General features: G+C 48.9%; 1 protein-coding gene across 9 annotated transcripts in view; it reads right to left on the bottom strand.

Moving 5' to 3' along the window:
- Window positions 1–13444, bottom strand: part of PBRM1 (polybromo 1) — a 552328-nt gene that overhangs the window by 283611 nt on the left and 255273 nt on the right. For 6 of the 9 annotated variants that reach the window (XM_085624197.1, XM_085624200.1, XM_085624201.1 and 3 more), the window contains exons 16-17: window positions 11474–12112; window positions 813–1024 (exon numbers count right to left, since the gene is read on the bottom strand). In XM_085624197.1, coding sequence (XP_085480323.1) covers window positions 813–1024; window positions 11474–12112 — 851 coding nt within the window. Of the gene's footprint in view, window positions 1–812; window positions 1025–11473; window positions 12117–13444 lie in introns of all 9 variants that reach the window. The other 3 variants (XM_085624202.1, XM_085624198.1, XM_085624203.1) reach the window with 1 other exon arrangement.

Below are 13444 nucleotides of genomic sequence, written 5' to 3'. Positions count from 1 at the left end.
GCAATCGCTAGAACCACGCTTTGCAGAATGTGGCGCACTCACAGGTCTGATCACCCGTCAAGCGCCACGCATGTACATAGATGAAGTATGCAGCTTCCACCATGTACTCAAATAGAAAGAACAATTACAAGCTTCATTTGATACTATAGAGCTGGAGCTGTGGGACTAACTAAACCTTCCTCCACGCCACACACAAAGCTAGGACCATCATGCAGTATGTATGAAACACTGAGCTTTGCAGATGCAAGGACGCATTGCATCCTATGCTACTTGTGGCGCTGAATCATCCAAGCTTTACCGAATGTCCGCAATCCCATGCAGACCATGCTCGGAGCTTCACACTAGGTGTAAAACGACAGAGTGGTGGTACGAAAAACAACTCCAAGAAACCACCAGATTGGTAGCAGTGCTTCAAGCAGTCACACACACCTAAACCTACCGCAGCTCAGATAATGTGCATTAGGTCCTTTAGACCTGATCAATGACGTCAATCTCACCGCACAGCAGTGATTCCCGAAGGAGGTGCTTCTCAATGAGTAAGGGAGAACAAACCTGCGCTAGACTGAACTCGTGCCAGAGCAGAGCTGCTGACAGTCAAGACTACGAGCCAATGTCCACTTCGCGCATGAGGCACATAAGTGGAGACCAGGTAGACCTCTGCTAAAAGATGAAATCTGCCTCTGTTGCCAGATAAGTCCTAGTTCAATAATAGCCCATTACACAGGGCAAGTTTTTTCCCCACCACCAGGTTTAATCCAGGTCAGGTTTGCACACAAGGCGTTAATAATAGGAAGTAAGACACAAAGGGAAACCTCTTTTCTCTTCCTCACGCTTCATTTTATCCTCTTCTATTTCTCGGGGCAGCTTTTCCTTCTTCTCCTTCTCCACGTCGTTGTGCAGGTGTTTGGTGGTGTAACTAAGTGCCGGCGTCAACAGGATCTCTCCGTTCTTACACAACTCGTCTCGAATCTTGATAAAAAACTGCTGTAACTCAACGGCATCTTCAAAGATTTCAGAGTCCGTTCTATCGAGAGACAAGACAAGGTTACGGGAAAATAACCAATTAATGCAGCTGCTTTTGCAGCATTGACAGTATGGAGAAAGGTAAGGAGAAAAACAGTGCAATAGTAGTGGAAACCAGCCTCATACACATGAACAATAAACAGCCATACCATGGCATCAAATACCGGTCACACACATCCTGGCTTTAGAAACCACCAAACGCCATCAGGGTACACATGTTCAAACAGAGAGCTACGGAAGCAGGAGCAAGGTCACAATGTGCGCAGACTCGTGGAGATGGCCGATTCTTTACAATTTAAATTGAAAGACAGAAGTTGAGGGAGTCAACAAGAGGCCGGCTGATATGGGTTTAAGCCACCAAGGGAAACAGAGCGTTTTTCAAGATCAGACACTGCATCAACCCCCTAAAAGAGCCGCCTGTTCCTCGCTCCACAAAAAGATTCAATGCCATCAACCTCATCTTCAGTGAAAAAAACACAGAAAATCCAAAAGCACATGGACGTCACCAAGCCGGATCCATATCTTACACCCAGCACGCCCTGTAGAAGACTCTTCTGGTAAGACTTGAAATCCCTATTGTAGGAAGCTGGCTTCATGAGATATATAAAAAATGTGATATTCTGTGTAAAGAGTCCAGGGGTTCCCTTATGAGAGGACAGGGGCTTGCTATGGAATCCAAAAGTGCTCTATTAGGGGGTACTGTGGTCGAGCAGCCTTAGGCTTAACACAGAGGAGTGCAAGACATCTGCAAATACACACAACGATCAATAAATGACACACACGACGCAAGAAGGAGATTCACACCAATTTATAAAAATAACAAGCATCTTCATATATGTTTAGGCATCTCAGAAAACTCGTTCAAGTAAGTACAATTTTAAATATTAATTCTTTTCACTTTAAAAAGTGGACACTGCAATTTCTGAGTTCTGCCATGTTATACTATGGGAGGAAGAACAAGTTCTGCAAACCGGTATAGTACGGCGACTTACAAGACTAATCTCCAGGAGTTAAGGGGAGTGGTGGGCAAGGTCCAAGGCGGCACCAACAGTACACCACCAGCGGGGCGAGGATGACCGGGTGCAAGGCGCAAATCAGCGTTGAGAGCCCAATGCAGTTCAATGGAGATCGGTCACTGCGGAAAGTGGCTGCAGACTCTGACCAGGAGGCCAGTCGGGCTGCACCAGGAAGTGGGCTCAGGCCTTGCGATGCTCAGGGTAAGTGGGACACCTTTGGTCCTCTTCTCTTAGGCTCAGGGGAGACGGGTGCAAACGTGTCCTCAGGCGTCAGGTTTTTCTTTACCGGAACAGTCTCGGTTGAGGGGGCCTACATGGAGAGGCTGCAGGTGATGTTGGGGACTCCAAGAGGGGTGAAACCACAATGGACTCGAACTCTGGAGGGCTGGGAGACCTTGTTGACACCGGTGGCCCACTTTAACTTGGGCCATAAACGACGGGTGTAGTGGTGGCTTCGGGTATCAGGTTTTGGTGGTTCTGGTGGCCTCAGAACCTTCTCTTTTGCAGTTTCTTCAGAACAGGTCTGCTATTCATGGGAGGGCTTGAATGTTTTTCGAAGGCATGCAGTTCTCCCAAGTTTCTGGAGTCACAGCTGCAGGATGAGTTGACTTTGGCACAGTTTTCGACAAGCAATGCAGACAAGCTGGCAGGGTTGGTACCAAGTCACCTGCTTCTTCTCTCCTCCTTGCTTTTACAGCTCTTTAGTATCCTCTCTTATTAGGTTGCCCAGAGCCAATTTTCTGGTACTAGGGGCTCCCCATAATAATGTATTTAGGGGCGTTGGGAAAGTGTAGAGTAGTAGCCAATGGTCTCACCCTTAGGGTCACTACGCCCCCTATAGGACCACTTCCTGTGGGAAGTGAGCAAACCCTGTACTAATTCTAATTATGGCTAATTCTGAAAAATCGTGCACACCTCACAGTAGCCCACCTTAGGGGTGGTACTAGCGTGGGGGGTGAGGGGCGGACATGCCTGCCTGACTAGCTAATTTTCCTGCCTGTCTGGGTGTCACGGGGGTTCTGGACGGGGGGGGGGGGGGGCTGGGAGGGAGAGTGGGGATTCGGGTTGGGGAGGATCATCTTCCTCTTCTGTGACGGAGAGCCAGATTCACATTACAAAGGGGGCAGCTTTGAAGCTCGCCGGCACAAGGAGGATAATCAGCAGGTCAGCCTGTGGGAGGGGGCGTTACACCCTCTTCCCGGACAGGCTTTAGTTCTGGGTCTGCGGAGAGTAAAAGGCTCTCACCCTAGGAGTTCAGCAAGGGCTCCAGAGGCTGGTACGTTTTCAGCAGGCATCTCTAAGGTGCCCTCTGAGTGCATTTATTGGTAAATCCACACTGGCATCAATGTGGGTTTACCACTACGGGATGCTGGATAGCAAACCTCCCTATTTTCAGTGAAATGATCATGTAGCTGGGGACTCATTTTCACGAGTGTCCAGCACATGTCTTTAGATGGCTTCCCTGGTCACTTGCACAGGCAGTAATACGACTGACTAGCACAGGGGCATATCTGCTCATGCAGGTATGCCCTCACATGTAATTTCCAGCACCCTCCTATAGAGGTGACTTAAAAATATTACATGCAGTGCTAGGGGACATGGCACACAGGGATGTGTGACATGTCATGTTTTCACTTTTGTCTGCACCAAGACACGCGGCCTGCAATAGCAGTTGTGCATGTGCTTGGAGAGGGGTCCCTTAGGGTGTCAATTCGTGCTGCAGCCCTTAGGGACCCTCTTTGGTACCTCAGGCCCTAGATACTGGGGGTACCATTTACTAGCAACTTACAGGGGGCGCTAAAGGTTTTGCCAATTGGGTGAACAATTGTACTTTTTTGATAAAGTTTTCAGTTGAAATTACATCATTTACCAGGCAAAATGTGGGGGTGACCATGTCAAAAAGGGGCACTTTCCTACACCTATATCTTGCAGATCTCAACAATAAGCAAACACCCTCAAAGCCAATTCCTATAAAGATGATGTCTTACCATCGTCCTTCATCAAACACTGCCCTACCCCTGCTTACCATTCGCAATACCTCCATCGCACAAGGCATCTTCCCAGAAGCGCTCCAGGCATCTTCCCAGAAGCGCTCCAGGCATCTTCCCAGAAGCTAAGACAGGCCATATCCTTCCACTCCTAATGAAAGCGATACTATCCTTGATAGCCTATTGTAAGAAACTGGCTCTATATATACTGCACCAAAGTGAGGTACAGTGTGAATAGAGTCCAAGAGTCTCCAGAGGTTTGGCAGAGGCTAAAGTTAGATATAACCTTACTCTCTAAAGTGGTAGCTTGCTCGAGCAGTAAGGCAGTATCAGAGGACAGTGTAAAGCACTTGATGTACACACTCAGTCAGCAAATGGTCTCACACACTCAAGAACTGAACTCTAGGGCAATTGTTTTGAATAAAAAATATACTGTTTTATTTCTAGAACCAAGCAGGCCTGGTACAGGTAAGCATATAAATACTTTGCAGTAGTAATTGACTTGTTTGAAGACAGTTCAGACTTGCAGTATAACTTGTAATGGTTTTGGTTACAGGTTTAAGAAAGCAGTTTGCAGCACATTGCAGGTAAAGTACATTCAATTGAATGGGCTTTTTTAAAGTAAAATGCAGTTAATTATTTTTCAGATTACTTTTGTTACCACATGACTGGATCCTTCATTCAGCCGTGGGACATTTCCTGAAAACAGGTGAGTAAATGTGTTTTGGTTAAAGGTACGAATTTTAAGGAATATTATTGCATTTCAAAAGTTGACACTTGGAAACTTGTTCACATAGAATCACCAATGTTATCCTACCGGAGGAAATTCACTTATCAGGTAAGTTAGGTTATTGTTACTTTTTCTTACTCTGTGCTAGATCCTGGATTCAGCATTGGGACATTTCCTGAAAACAGTTGAGAAAATGTGTTTTGGTTAATAGGCTGATTTTTAAGGAATATATGCAGTTTTCAAAAGTCGACACTTCAAAACTTTCTGGGAGAAAAAGTGTCAATGTTATCCTATGAGGAAAAATGAGTTATCGGTTTCAAGGTAAGTAATCTGTCTCTTGTGTTAGGGTTCTGGAGTTAGACTTAGGGGTCTCCCAGGGTCAGTGATGCACTGTTGTTTTACCTTCACCAGCACTCGGGCGGCCGGGTGCAGAGTGTTGAGGCCCAATGTTATCCTATGGAGGATAGGGAGGGCTCTGGTTGGTGGCTGCTGGCAAGCAGGCCACGAGGTTGAGGGAGCAAAGCTCCTAGGGTTAAGCTCAGGGCAAGTTGGGGACCAAGTTAGCACCAAAGGGGCAACCTCAGCGGCGCTAGGGCAGCCGGGTGCAGTTTCGAGGTCGGGTTACCTGTGGAGTTAATGGATATTCTCCGGGACAAAGAAACACTGCATGCTCGGGGACGAAGCTCTTCCAGGAGTGCCCACGACTTGGATGGGTAAGTTGGGATGTACAGGAATGGTTAGGCACCACTGGGTTGGGCACACAAGGCCGTGGGGCGACATGTGCAGGGGTGCCTTTGGAAGGCGGATTTTCTTACCCGCTCTGGTCGCGGTAGGGGGGGGGGGGGGGGGGGGGGGGTTCTCCCGGATTGAGGCTGCAGGTGTCATCTGGAGGCTTGAGGCAGGTCAGGGGTCGCCGGATCTCGGGACAGGATCACCAGGGGAACCTCCTCGTGGCTCACTCAAACACAGGGCGGGCACAGTGTGTGCTGGATTCGCAGTTTCTGGCTGGCACCAGAAGCTGCAGTTCAAACACGTCCGGTGTTCACAGGAGAAGCAGCTTGGAAAGTGAATGCAGGCAGGTCCTCCGGGGTTTTGGAGATTTCTGGCCGCTGGACAAGCCAGGGTTTTGCAGGAGCAGATTTGAGGGAAGGCAGGCCAGTAGGGCTGGGGTCAAGTCAGTGGGCTTCGTCCTCCTATTAGCTCTGCATGGTTTCTCGTCCTTTTTCTTTTCTTGTGGTTGCTGGATCTGAGGAAGGAAGGTTCAGGGTGCCCCTAAATACTAAATTTAGGGGCTTTACAGGTAGGTAAAGGGCAGGGACCAAAGGGTCCCTTCCCTGGGGTGGGTACACCCCCTATTCTGCCACTCTCCAGTGGGAGGGGGGGGAGCCTGTCCCTGGTTGGCTGGATCCCCCCCACCCTCAAGATGGCGGGGACTCGAGGTTGTGCTTCACCTCGCCGCCCCCACCTTAGGGATGGAGTTGGCAGAGGTGGGCACACCTCTCTTACTCACTTTGTTTTTCCCGCTGGGTCTCCCGCCCAAAGTGGGGGGTAGAACCAGTGGGGACCAGTTGCTGAGTACAGCAAGTGGTCTGGAGAGGCTCACGAAGGCGTTATGCCTTTGAAGCTTCTCCTTCGTGAATCCTGTCCATCCTGGGGGAGGAGGCTTGGCACCTCGTCCCAGGATGTGCATTGTTTCAGGCCCCCGAGAGCAGCAAGCTCTCGACCCAGGGGTCCAGAAACATGTCTGGTGGTGGCAGCCACTCAGTCAGGTCAGGAGTTGATCGAGTTTCAGGGGGCATCTCTAAGATGCCCTCTGTCGTGCATTTTACATTAAATCCCACACTGGCATCAGTGTGGGTTTAAAGTGCTGAGAAGTTTGATACCAAACTTCCCAGTCTTCAGTGCAGCCATTATGGTGCTGTGGAGTTCGTAATGACAAACTCCCAGCACCATATACTCTTAATGGCAGCACTGCACTTACAGGGCCCAGGAATGGACCTGGGTACTGTAGGGGTACAGGGCTCATGCACCTGTACCCTCAACACTGGCATAGGGCACCCAGCTACAGGGGGGACTGATGTATGCCAGGGCAGTTGTTTGTGGGCATGGAACACAGGGCAATGTGCCATGTCGACTCTGTTTTGTTCTGCACCTAGACACCCAGCCTGCAAAGGCAGTGTGTGTGTGTGTGTGTGTGTGTCAGGGTACAGGGCCTCCAAGGGTGACACAATAAGTGCTGCAGCCCTTAGGGGCCTTCTCTGGTCACAGGGCCCTGGGTACCAAGGGTACGATTTACCAGGGGCTGAAATGTGGCCAGAGATGCCAATTGGGTTTAGGCTTCAACACAGTTTTAGGGAAGGAACACAGGCCTCGGGTAACTGATTGGCAGGAGCCCAGGGCACACTCAGTCAAAGTACATCAGCAACTCAGCAAAAAGTGGGGGCATACCATGCAAGAAAGAGGGCACTTTCTCACACCTATCCAACTATCACTCCATGACGCGGCTATCATTCATCCGCAAGACCACTGAAAAAGCAGTCTATGTTCAAGTCCAAGATCACATTAACGCTAACCACCTCCTGCAGAACTACCAGTCTGGTTTCAGATCACACTGCAGCACGGAGACAGCATCCTTACAGATCGTAGAAGATGCTCCCTTGACCACAGATGAAGATCGCCCCTGCCTTCTGATATTGCAGGACATCGCTGCTGCCCCCGACACAGTCGACCCTCCCCCCTTTTGACACGCCCGAAGTCTCAAATGGGATTCATTGATAATGCCCTTCACTGGTTCTTCTACTATCTTTCACATGGGCACCTCTGGGTCTCAAAAGATTCCCATCACCTGTGGAGCCTCCAGGGCTCCATCCTGTCTCCTCCCACCTAAAGCAGCCTGGTGCTCGACTCAGAACAGCTTCAACATTCACCAATATGTCAATGATGCTCAATTCTAAATGAAAGTCTCCTATGCTTCAGACATCTAATGCCCGAGACACTGCCCGCTCATCATCCAGACCTGGATGGCCAGTGCAAACCGGAAGCTCAAACCAACCAAGGCAGACTTCCTCTTATTTGCAAAAGCGATAAACAAGAAACAGAAAAAACCTGGATCTATGACCTGAACCTGGGTAACATGGAACCCCAACAATCACCCAACTCCAAGTCACTTGGGTACACCTAGGACAGCAACCTCACCCTCAACGGACACAATGTTTACATAAAACAAATGAGAACAATTGTTTTAAAAAAAAGATAGCCTAGTGCCAGATCTCTTTTCGAAAGAAACGCACGTTTTTCTCATTAACAGACTTCTGAAATTCTGTTCAAACCCTCGTACTCTCACATCTGGATGGTGGCAACGCCCTGTTCCAGGACCTTCCTGTCTCCACACTGACACCCCTTTCGTGCACGCCACAGCACATCTCATCCAAGGCCTGAAGAATTATGAGAACATGACCTTCGTTCTGGAACTCCTAAGGCTCTCCTGGCCAGCCAGATCCCTCTTACCCGTCGCTGACTTTGTCCTCGTCTTTGACCTTGTACAGCACTCAGCTGCCTACGGCTAGGATTAGACTATAGAAATACCATTCGCAAATCAAAGTGACTGCAGCGTAAGGAGCAGAGTGCAGAATAGAAGTAGGAATCTAAGGAGCATAGAACGGAGACGCTAAAACGGGAGGCAGCGCAGCTCAAGCAGCAGCTTAGAATAGGGGAGTTTATATTGTGAGTGACAACCAAGATCACTGGCCAGAAGCTTCGAGGGGTGGATGGCAGCACAGACGGACCAATGATTGTAGCACAGATCGGTGAAAGTTGCTGGATGTAGGAAACTGGGTTTTGTTGCAGTAGCCCCCCCACTTTTTGCCTGGAATTTGATGCATCTTTGAATGGAGTGCACCAGGCTCCTGCTAACCAGGTCCCCAGTGCCAATGTTATTTCCCCAAAACAAGACAACTGGTCACTGGATTCCTCAAGTGACCCCGGCCTTTAGCACCTCTGTAAGTCCTTAGTAAGTAGTTCCGCTGGTATCTAGAGCGTGTCCATAAGAGCTGCAGCATATCGTGTGCCACTCTAAGGGACCCAGCACCAAACTCATGCAGACTGCGTGACAAGGCGCTCTAAAAGTGAAAACACGACATTGCATCCTCCTGCGTGCCGTGTCCCCCAACATTGCATGTATATTTGTAAGTCACCCCTTACAGCAGGCCTTACAGCTCTAAGGCAGGGTTTACTATATTACGAGTGAGGACATATCTGCATGAGCAGATATGCCTCTGTGCTGGCCAGTTCATTTACTGACAAGGAAGCCATCTTAAGGTATGTACTGGTGAAAACAATTTCTCCAACTACATGATGGCTTTAATGAAACCAAAGGTGTTGGGTATCAAACACCTTGTATTAAAAACCCCACACTGATTCCAGTGATGGTTTTTTTAATACATGCACCCAGAGGGTACCTTAGAGGTACTCTGAACCCTACTAGCCTTCTAGTGTGCTGCTAGCTGGTCCTGTCCAGTCCACCACCACAGACCGGTTTCTGCCCCCCTACAAGAGGACAGAAACAATGCCAGCTCGGGAGTGGTGTTAACACGACTGGTTTCAGGAAGGAAAACAGCATATCAGGGCAGGAGGCTTCAAAGGCCTCTACCGCCTTTGATATGCTATCCAAGGCTTCCCTAGACAGGGGAGATGCCACCCCTTGCCCTGGGCGCACCTGGCCTCAGGACAGGTGGGAAACTTAACTATGCAGGAGGTATGAAGCACTGTCAGGCTGGACACATCTCTATGGTGAACAGCCCGAGGTGAACACGAAGTTAGAAATTCCACCATCTTGTGTGTGGTGGAATCGGGAATTGTGGGACAGAGTGATCTCCACTCACCAAAGGAAGTGGACATCTAGGGATAGTAGTGACCCCAGGGGTAAGTAGCCCACTGGCTACCACCCCTCGCTCCCCAGAATGCCCTTAAATTGAGCATCTAGGGGACACCCGGATACCAGGAATTCAGACTTCGACAGACAAAAAGAAGTGGACGTAAAAGAAGGGCTGACCCGAGAGCCACTAACCTGGCGCCAACCTTGTCGGCCTGTCTGCTGCACCCGACCCTCGTGGAGAGCCCGACTCGTTCTGCCACTGTACAGACCCTAAGAAATCCGGAGGGCTGCCAGTGCCAATCGCTAGAAAAACTCCCTTGCAGTAGAGGCGCTACTCCCCTGCATCTGCAGGCACCAAATAAACAATACCTGGTATACCAAACTGCCACTTACAGGGACTTCCGACGCAGCAGCCACCCAGAAAGAGGTAGCGGTGCTCCTACAGGTCCGATCTGTCCTAACTTCAAGTGTGGAGATGCCAGAACCAACCAGAGCTGCACAACACCAATACCTGGGGTACAGAATCTCTTACAGCAACCACGGCTTGTTGTGTCCAGACCAGACACCAACGCCAAGAAAAACCGGCCTGCACGTCAAGGGACTTCAGGGACAGTGAGACCCACAACGAGAGTGGCTCAGGTGACACGTTTCTGCAATGCAAAGCAAAGAGTGAGTCACCAGCTGCCGCCACCCGACAGCTCAAAGCACCTCTGCAACCGCAGCCCGAGTCCAGAGGAGGTGACCGTGCCATCGGGGTCTCCAGACTCACTAGAGCAAAGCCAACCCTTGGGTCTTACCAGACTGGACTTCCAGTCGCCGCCTGCAGCCTCTTTCTGCAAGCCCCCTCCAACCGCAAGTGACTCCAGCACCGAACCAGATGCCAAAAGACCCCACTGCACCAGAGCCCCACAGACAGAGAAGTGGACCAACGGTGTCTATATGTGCCTGAGCATCTCAAGGGTCGAGCCCCCCTATGAGTTCCCTTGGACTGGCCTCGCAGTCTCTGCTTGCAGCCTCTTTCTGACCAAACCATTCTCCATTGAAGTGAATGGGACACCCAGTGCCAGGGCCTCCCGAGGTGACCTGCTGGTGTGTCTTTGGACCTTGCCCCATAATCATCTTAAGTCCCAGAGAACAGCCCCATAAGTTGCTGCTAAGTGCCCAAATGCAGAATATGTTTTTTCCCCATAGGATAACATTACTGCTCCCAAAAATTGCAGTGTCAGCTTTTGAAAACTGTAAAAATGTATAACTCAAAAAGAACTTACCAGATTCCGATGATCTTAGTATCTAAATTCATATAAAAGTATGTGTTATTTTTTATAAATTGGTCTCGGATTTATTCTTGAGCGTGTCTCATTTATTGCCCGTGTGTCAACAAATGCTTAGCGCTACCGTCCTAGAAGCCTAACTGCTCGCCCACACTACCACAAAGAGGTGTTGTGTGCCTCGGTTTTTTCTCTAGGGCTTAGCTGGACTCTTTATATTGTGGACCAAAAAGAGATGCACCATGTAAAGACCCAGCTTCCTACACTGGACAATAGTTGAGCTCGGAAATAGTGTCTCTCCAAGGAGATTAATTAAAATTGACACTCATTTAAACTGTTGCCAGGTGGCAAAAACAGTTCACAATCATTACAATACATTTACAGTTTAGAACGAGATTTCATTGATATCACGACACCAAATATTTGCCAGTTAAAACATGTACACAGAAGAAACTGCGCCGTATTCCTCTTTTAGTCTACAATAACAGACCTTAGAAGGTGAACCTAAAACCAAAGGATATCACAGTGAAACATCCAAATCATACTTTGTGTAAAGCCATCCTTGTTCCACTCACCGGTTCATTCTCCTGGCCCTTTCCAAAACCTCGAACATGTGCTCCTGGAACAGGTCTAGGCGTCTGTAACCATTGTTTTCAACATTCCTCCTGATAATGTCAAATGTCAAGGGAGGCTTCTTGGGGAATTTGGGGTCCACAGCCGGAATCTCAGCCAAAGAGTCACTATAGCACCGTCCTTCGTCGTCCTGATGGCTCATCACAGACACAAAAAGATTATGGATGAGTTCCTGTATCAGCAACGTCACGTTGGGGACGTGAGAATCCTCATCCCCTTCAATGTCTCTGCGGGTTTCAAGTAAGATTTTATGTAAGACCAGAGCATCTTTATAGATCAAGGACTCTGGTTCATTGTAAGTGCAGGCGTTATTGAACATCATCACAAAGTCCTCGAACATGGCGTCAATGTCCTGGTACTTGTTGGCCATCATGTGACTCCGAATCTTTTCCATGTCGATGGGTCTTTTAATAGTGACGTAATAGTCCGGAAGTTCGGAGCGTGAAGGAAGCCTCAGGAAGATGGCGCTGAGCCGCCGGCCTCGCGGGTCAGTATAATTCTTGACTGCTTCATAAATGTCATTCAGTTTTTGCTGCATTGGACTGAGGTATTTAGATTTCTTGGGAGAAATGCCACTCTTTCTACCTACAGATTCAAAAGGGCAAACAAGAGAAGAACAAAGTTAGAATGGGCAGGAGAGGCTCCCCCTCACCTGTAAAACCCTCTCTACAGCCTGCAGATCCACCCCCCACGCTGAGCCCTCCCTTCGCCAAACTTCAGTTCACGAGTCCTCCCCTTGTCCAGAGCTTATACTTCTCTTTCATTTCTCACAAACTTGTGCCTCTACCCCTTGAAGACTCACCGCCCCCTCGATAGGAGCGTGTGTTTATAGCCAGATCCTGCTTCCCACCTTAGGAAGTTTGTGCTTCTATTCTCCGCACACTCCTTAAATGGGAGTTTAATACCTGCAGAAACTTCCATGTGATGGGAGCAGACCTTCTATTCCAGACTCCACATTCTCACAGGAGCTTGTGTACCTATTTGCTGTAAGCGTCTCCCCATATTTATTTATTTAGCTGTATTTATAGAGCGCTTACATTCACCCCCAGCGGGATATCATGGCGCTTATACTGCCATTTGTTTAGTAAACAGGGGAGAAACTGGGGGTCATGAAGAGAAGGTTAATCTGGAATGAGCCATGTGTTTAGGTTTTTTTTTCTACACGCCAAGTGGTTGTCGGTGAGCCGAATATTCAAGGGAAGCGAGTTCCAGCGGGTTGCCGCCCGGTAGGTGAAAGAGCGACCACCTGCTCTGGTTTTCTTGATGCAATTTGTTTTGGTTAGGACAAGGTTGGTTGATCTTAGATCTCTCGTGCGTTGGTAAAATTCCTCCTTCTGTCTCAGGAGCAGAGGGCCAGAAACATGACGGGGCCTAGGAGTATGGCGGAGAAGCTTGAACTTCACTCTTTCGTATGAGCAGCCAGTGGAGGGATTTCAGACTAGTGGTGGCATAGCTCCATCAGTCGTTATCATAGATCACCCGTAAACGCATAAACAGTTTGTCGACCATCCCCAAGTACAGTGCGCTTCCATAATCCAATCTGTTGGCAATTAATGCCTGGACTACAGTACGCGCCATTTGATCAGAATCCATCGGAAAGGTTTCTTAAGTAGTTTCTTATTAGAAGCAACTGCTTCTATTCCTGCAGATTCCTCCCTCAAGCGGTTGCTTTTACTCGAGATTCCACCCTTGCTAGAAGCGTGCGCTTTCCTACCCCGCAGACTCCTGTCATGTCCTTGTGTTCTTTTCCAGGCAGACTCTCAGCATTGTCAAGAGCTACAGTTTCTACTCGATGCAGACTCCTGCCCTAGCCTTGTGCTTCCCTCAACCAAGTGGGAGTCTTGTAAATGGTATGAATAACTGTACAAGCGGCTACCTTATAAATCTCTGATCAGAACATGTTCCTCATTGAC

The sequence above is a fragment of the Triturus cristatus genome, chromosome 9 (assembly GCF_964204655.1).
Source record: "Triturus cristatus chromosome 9, aTriCri1.1, whole genome shotgun sequence".
NCBI lineage: Eukaryota > Metazoa > Chordata > Amphibia > Caudata > Salamandridae > Triturus > Triturus cristatus.
The sequence above is the reverse complement of the archived record's forward strand: the minus strand, read 5'-3'. Positions and strand labels throughout refer to the sequence as shown.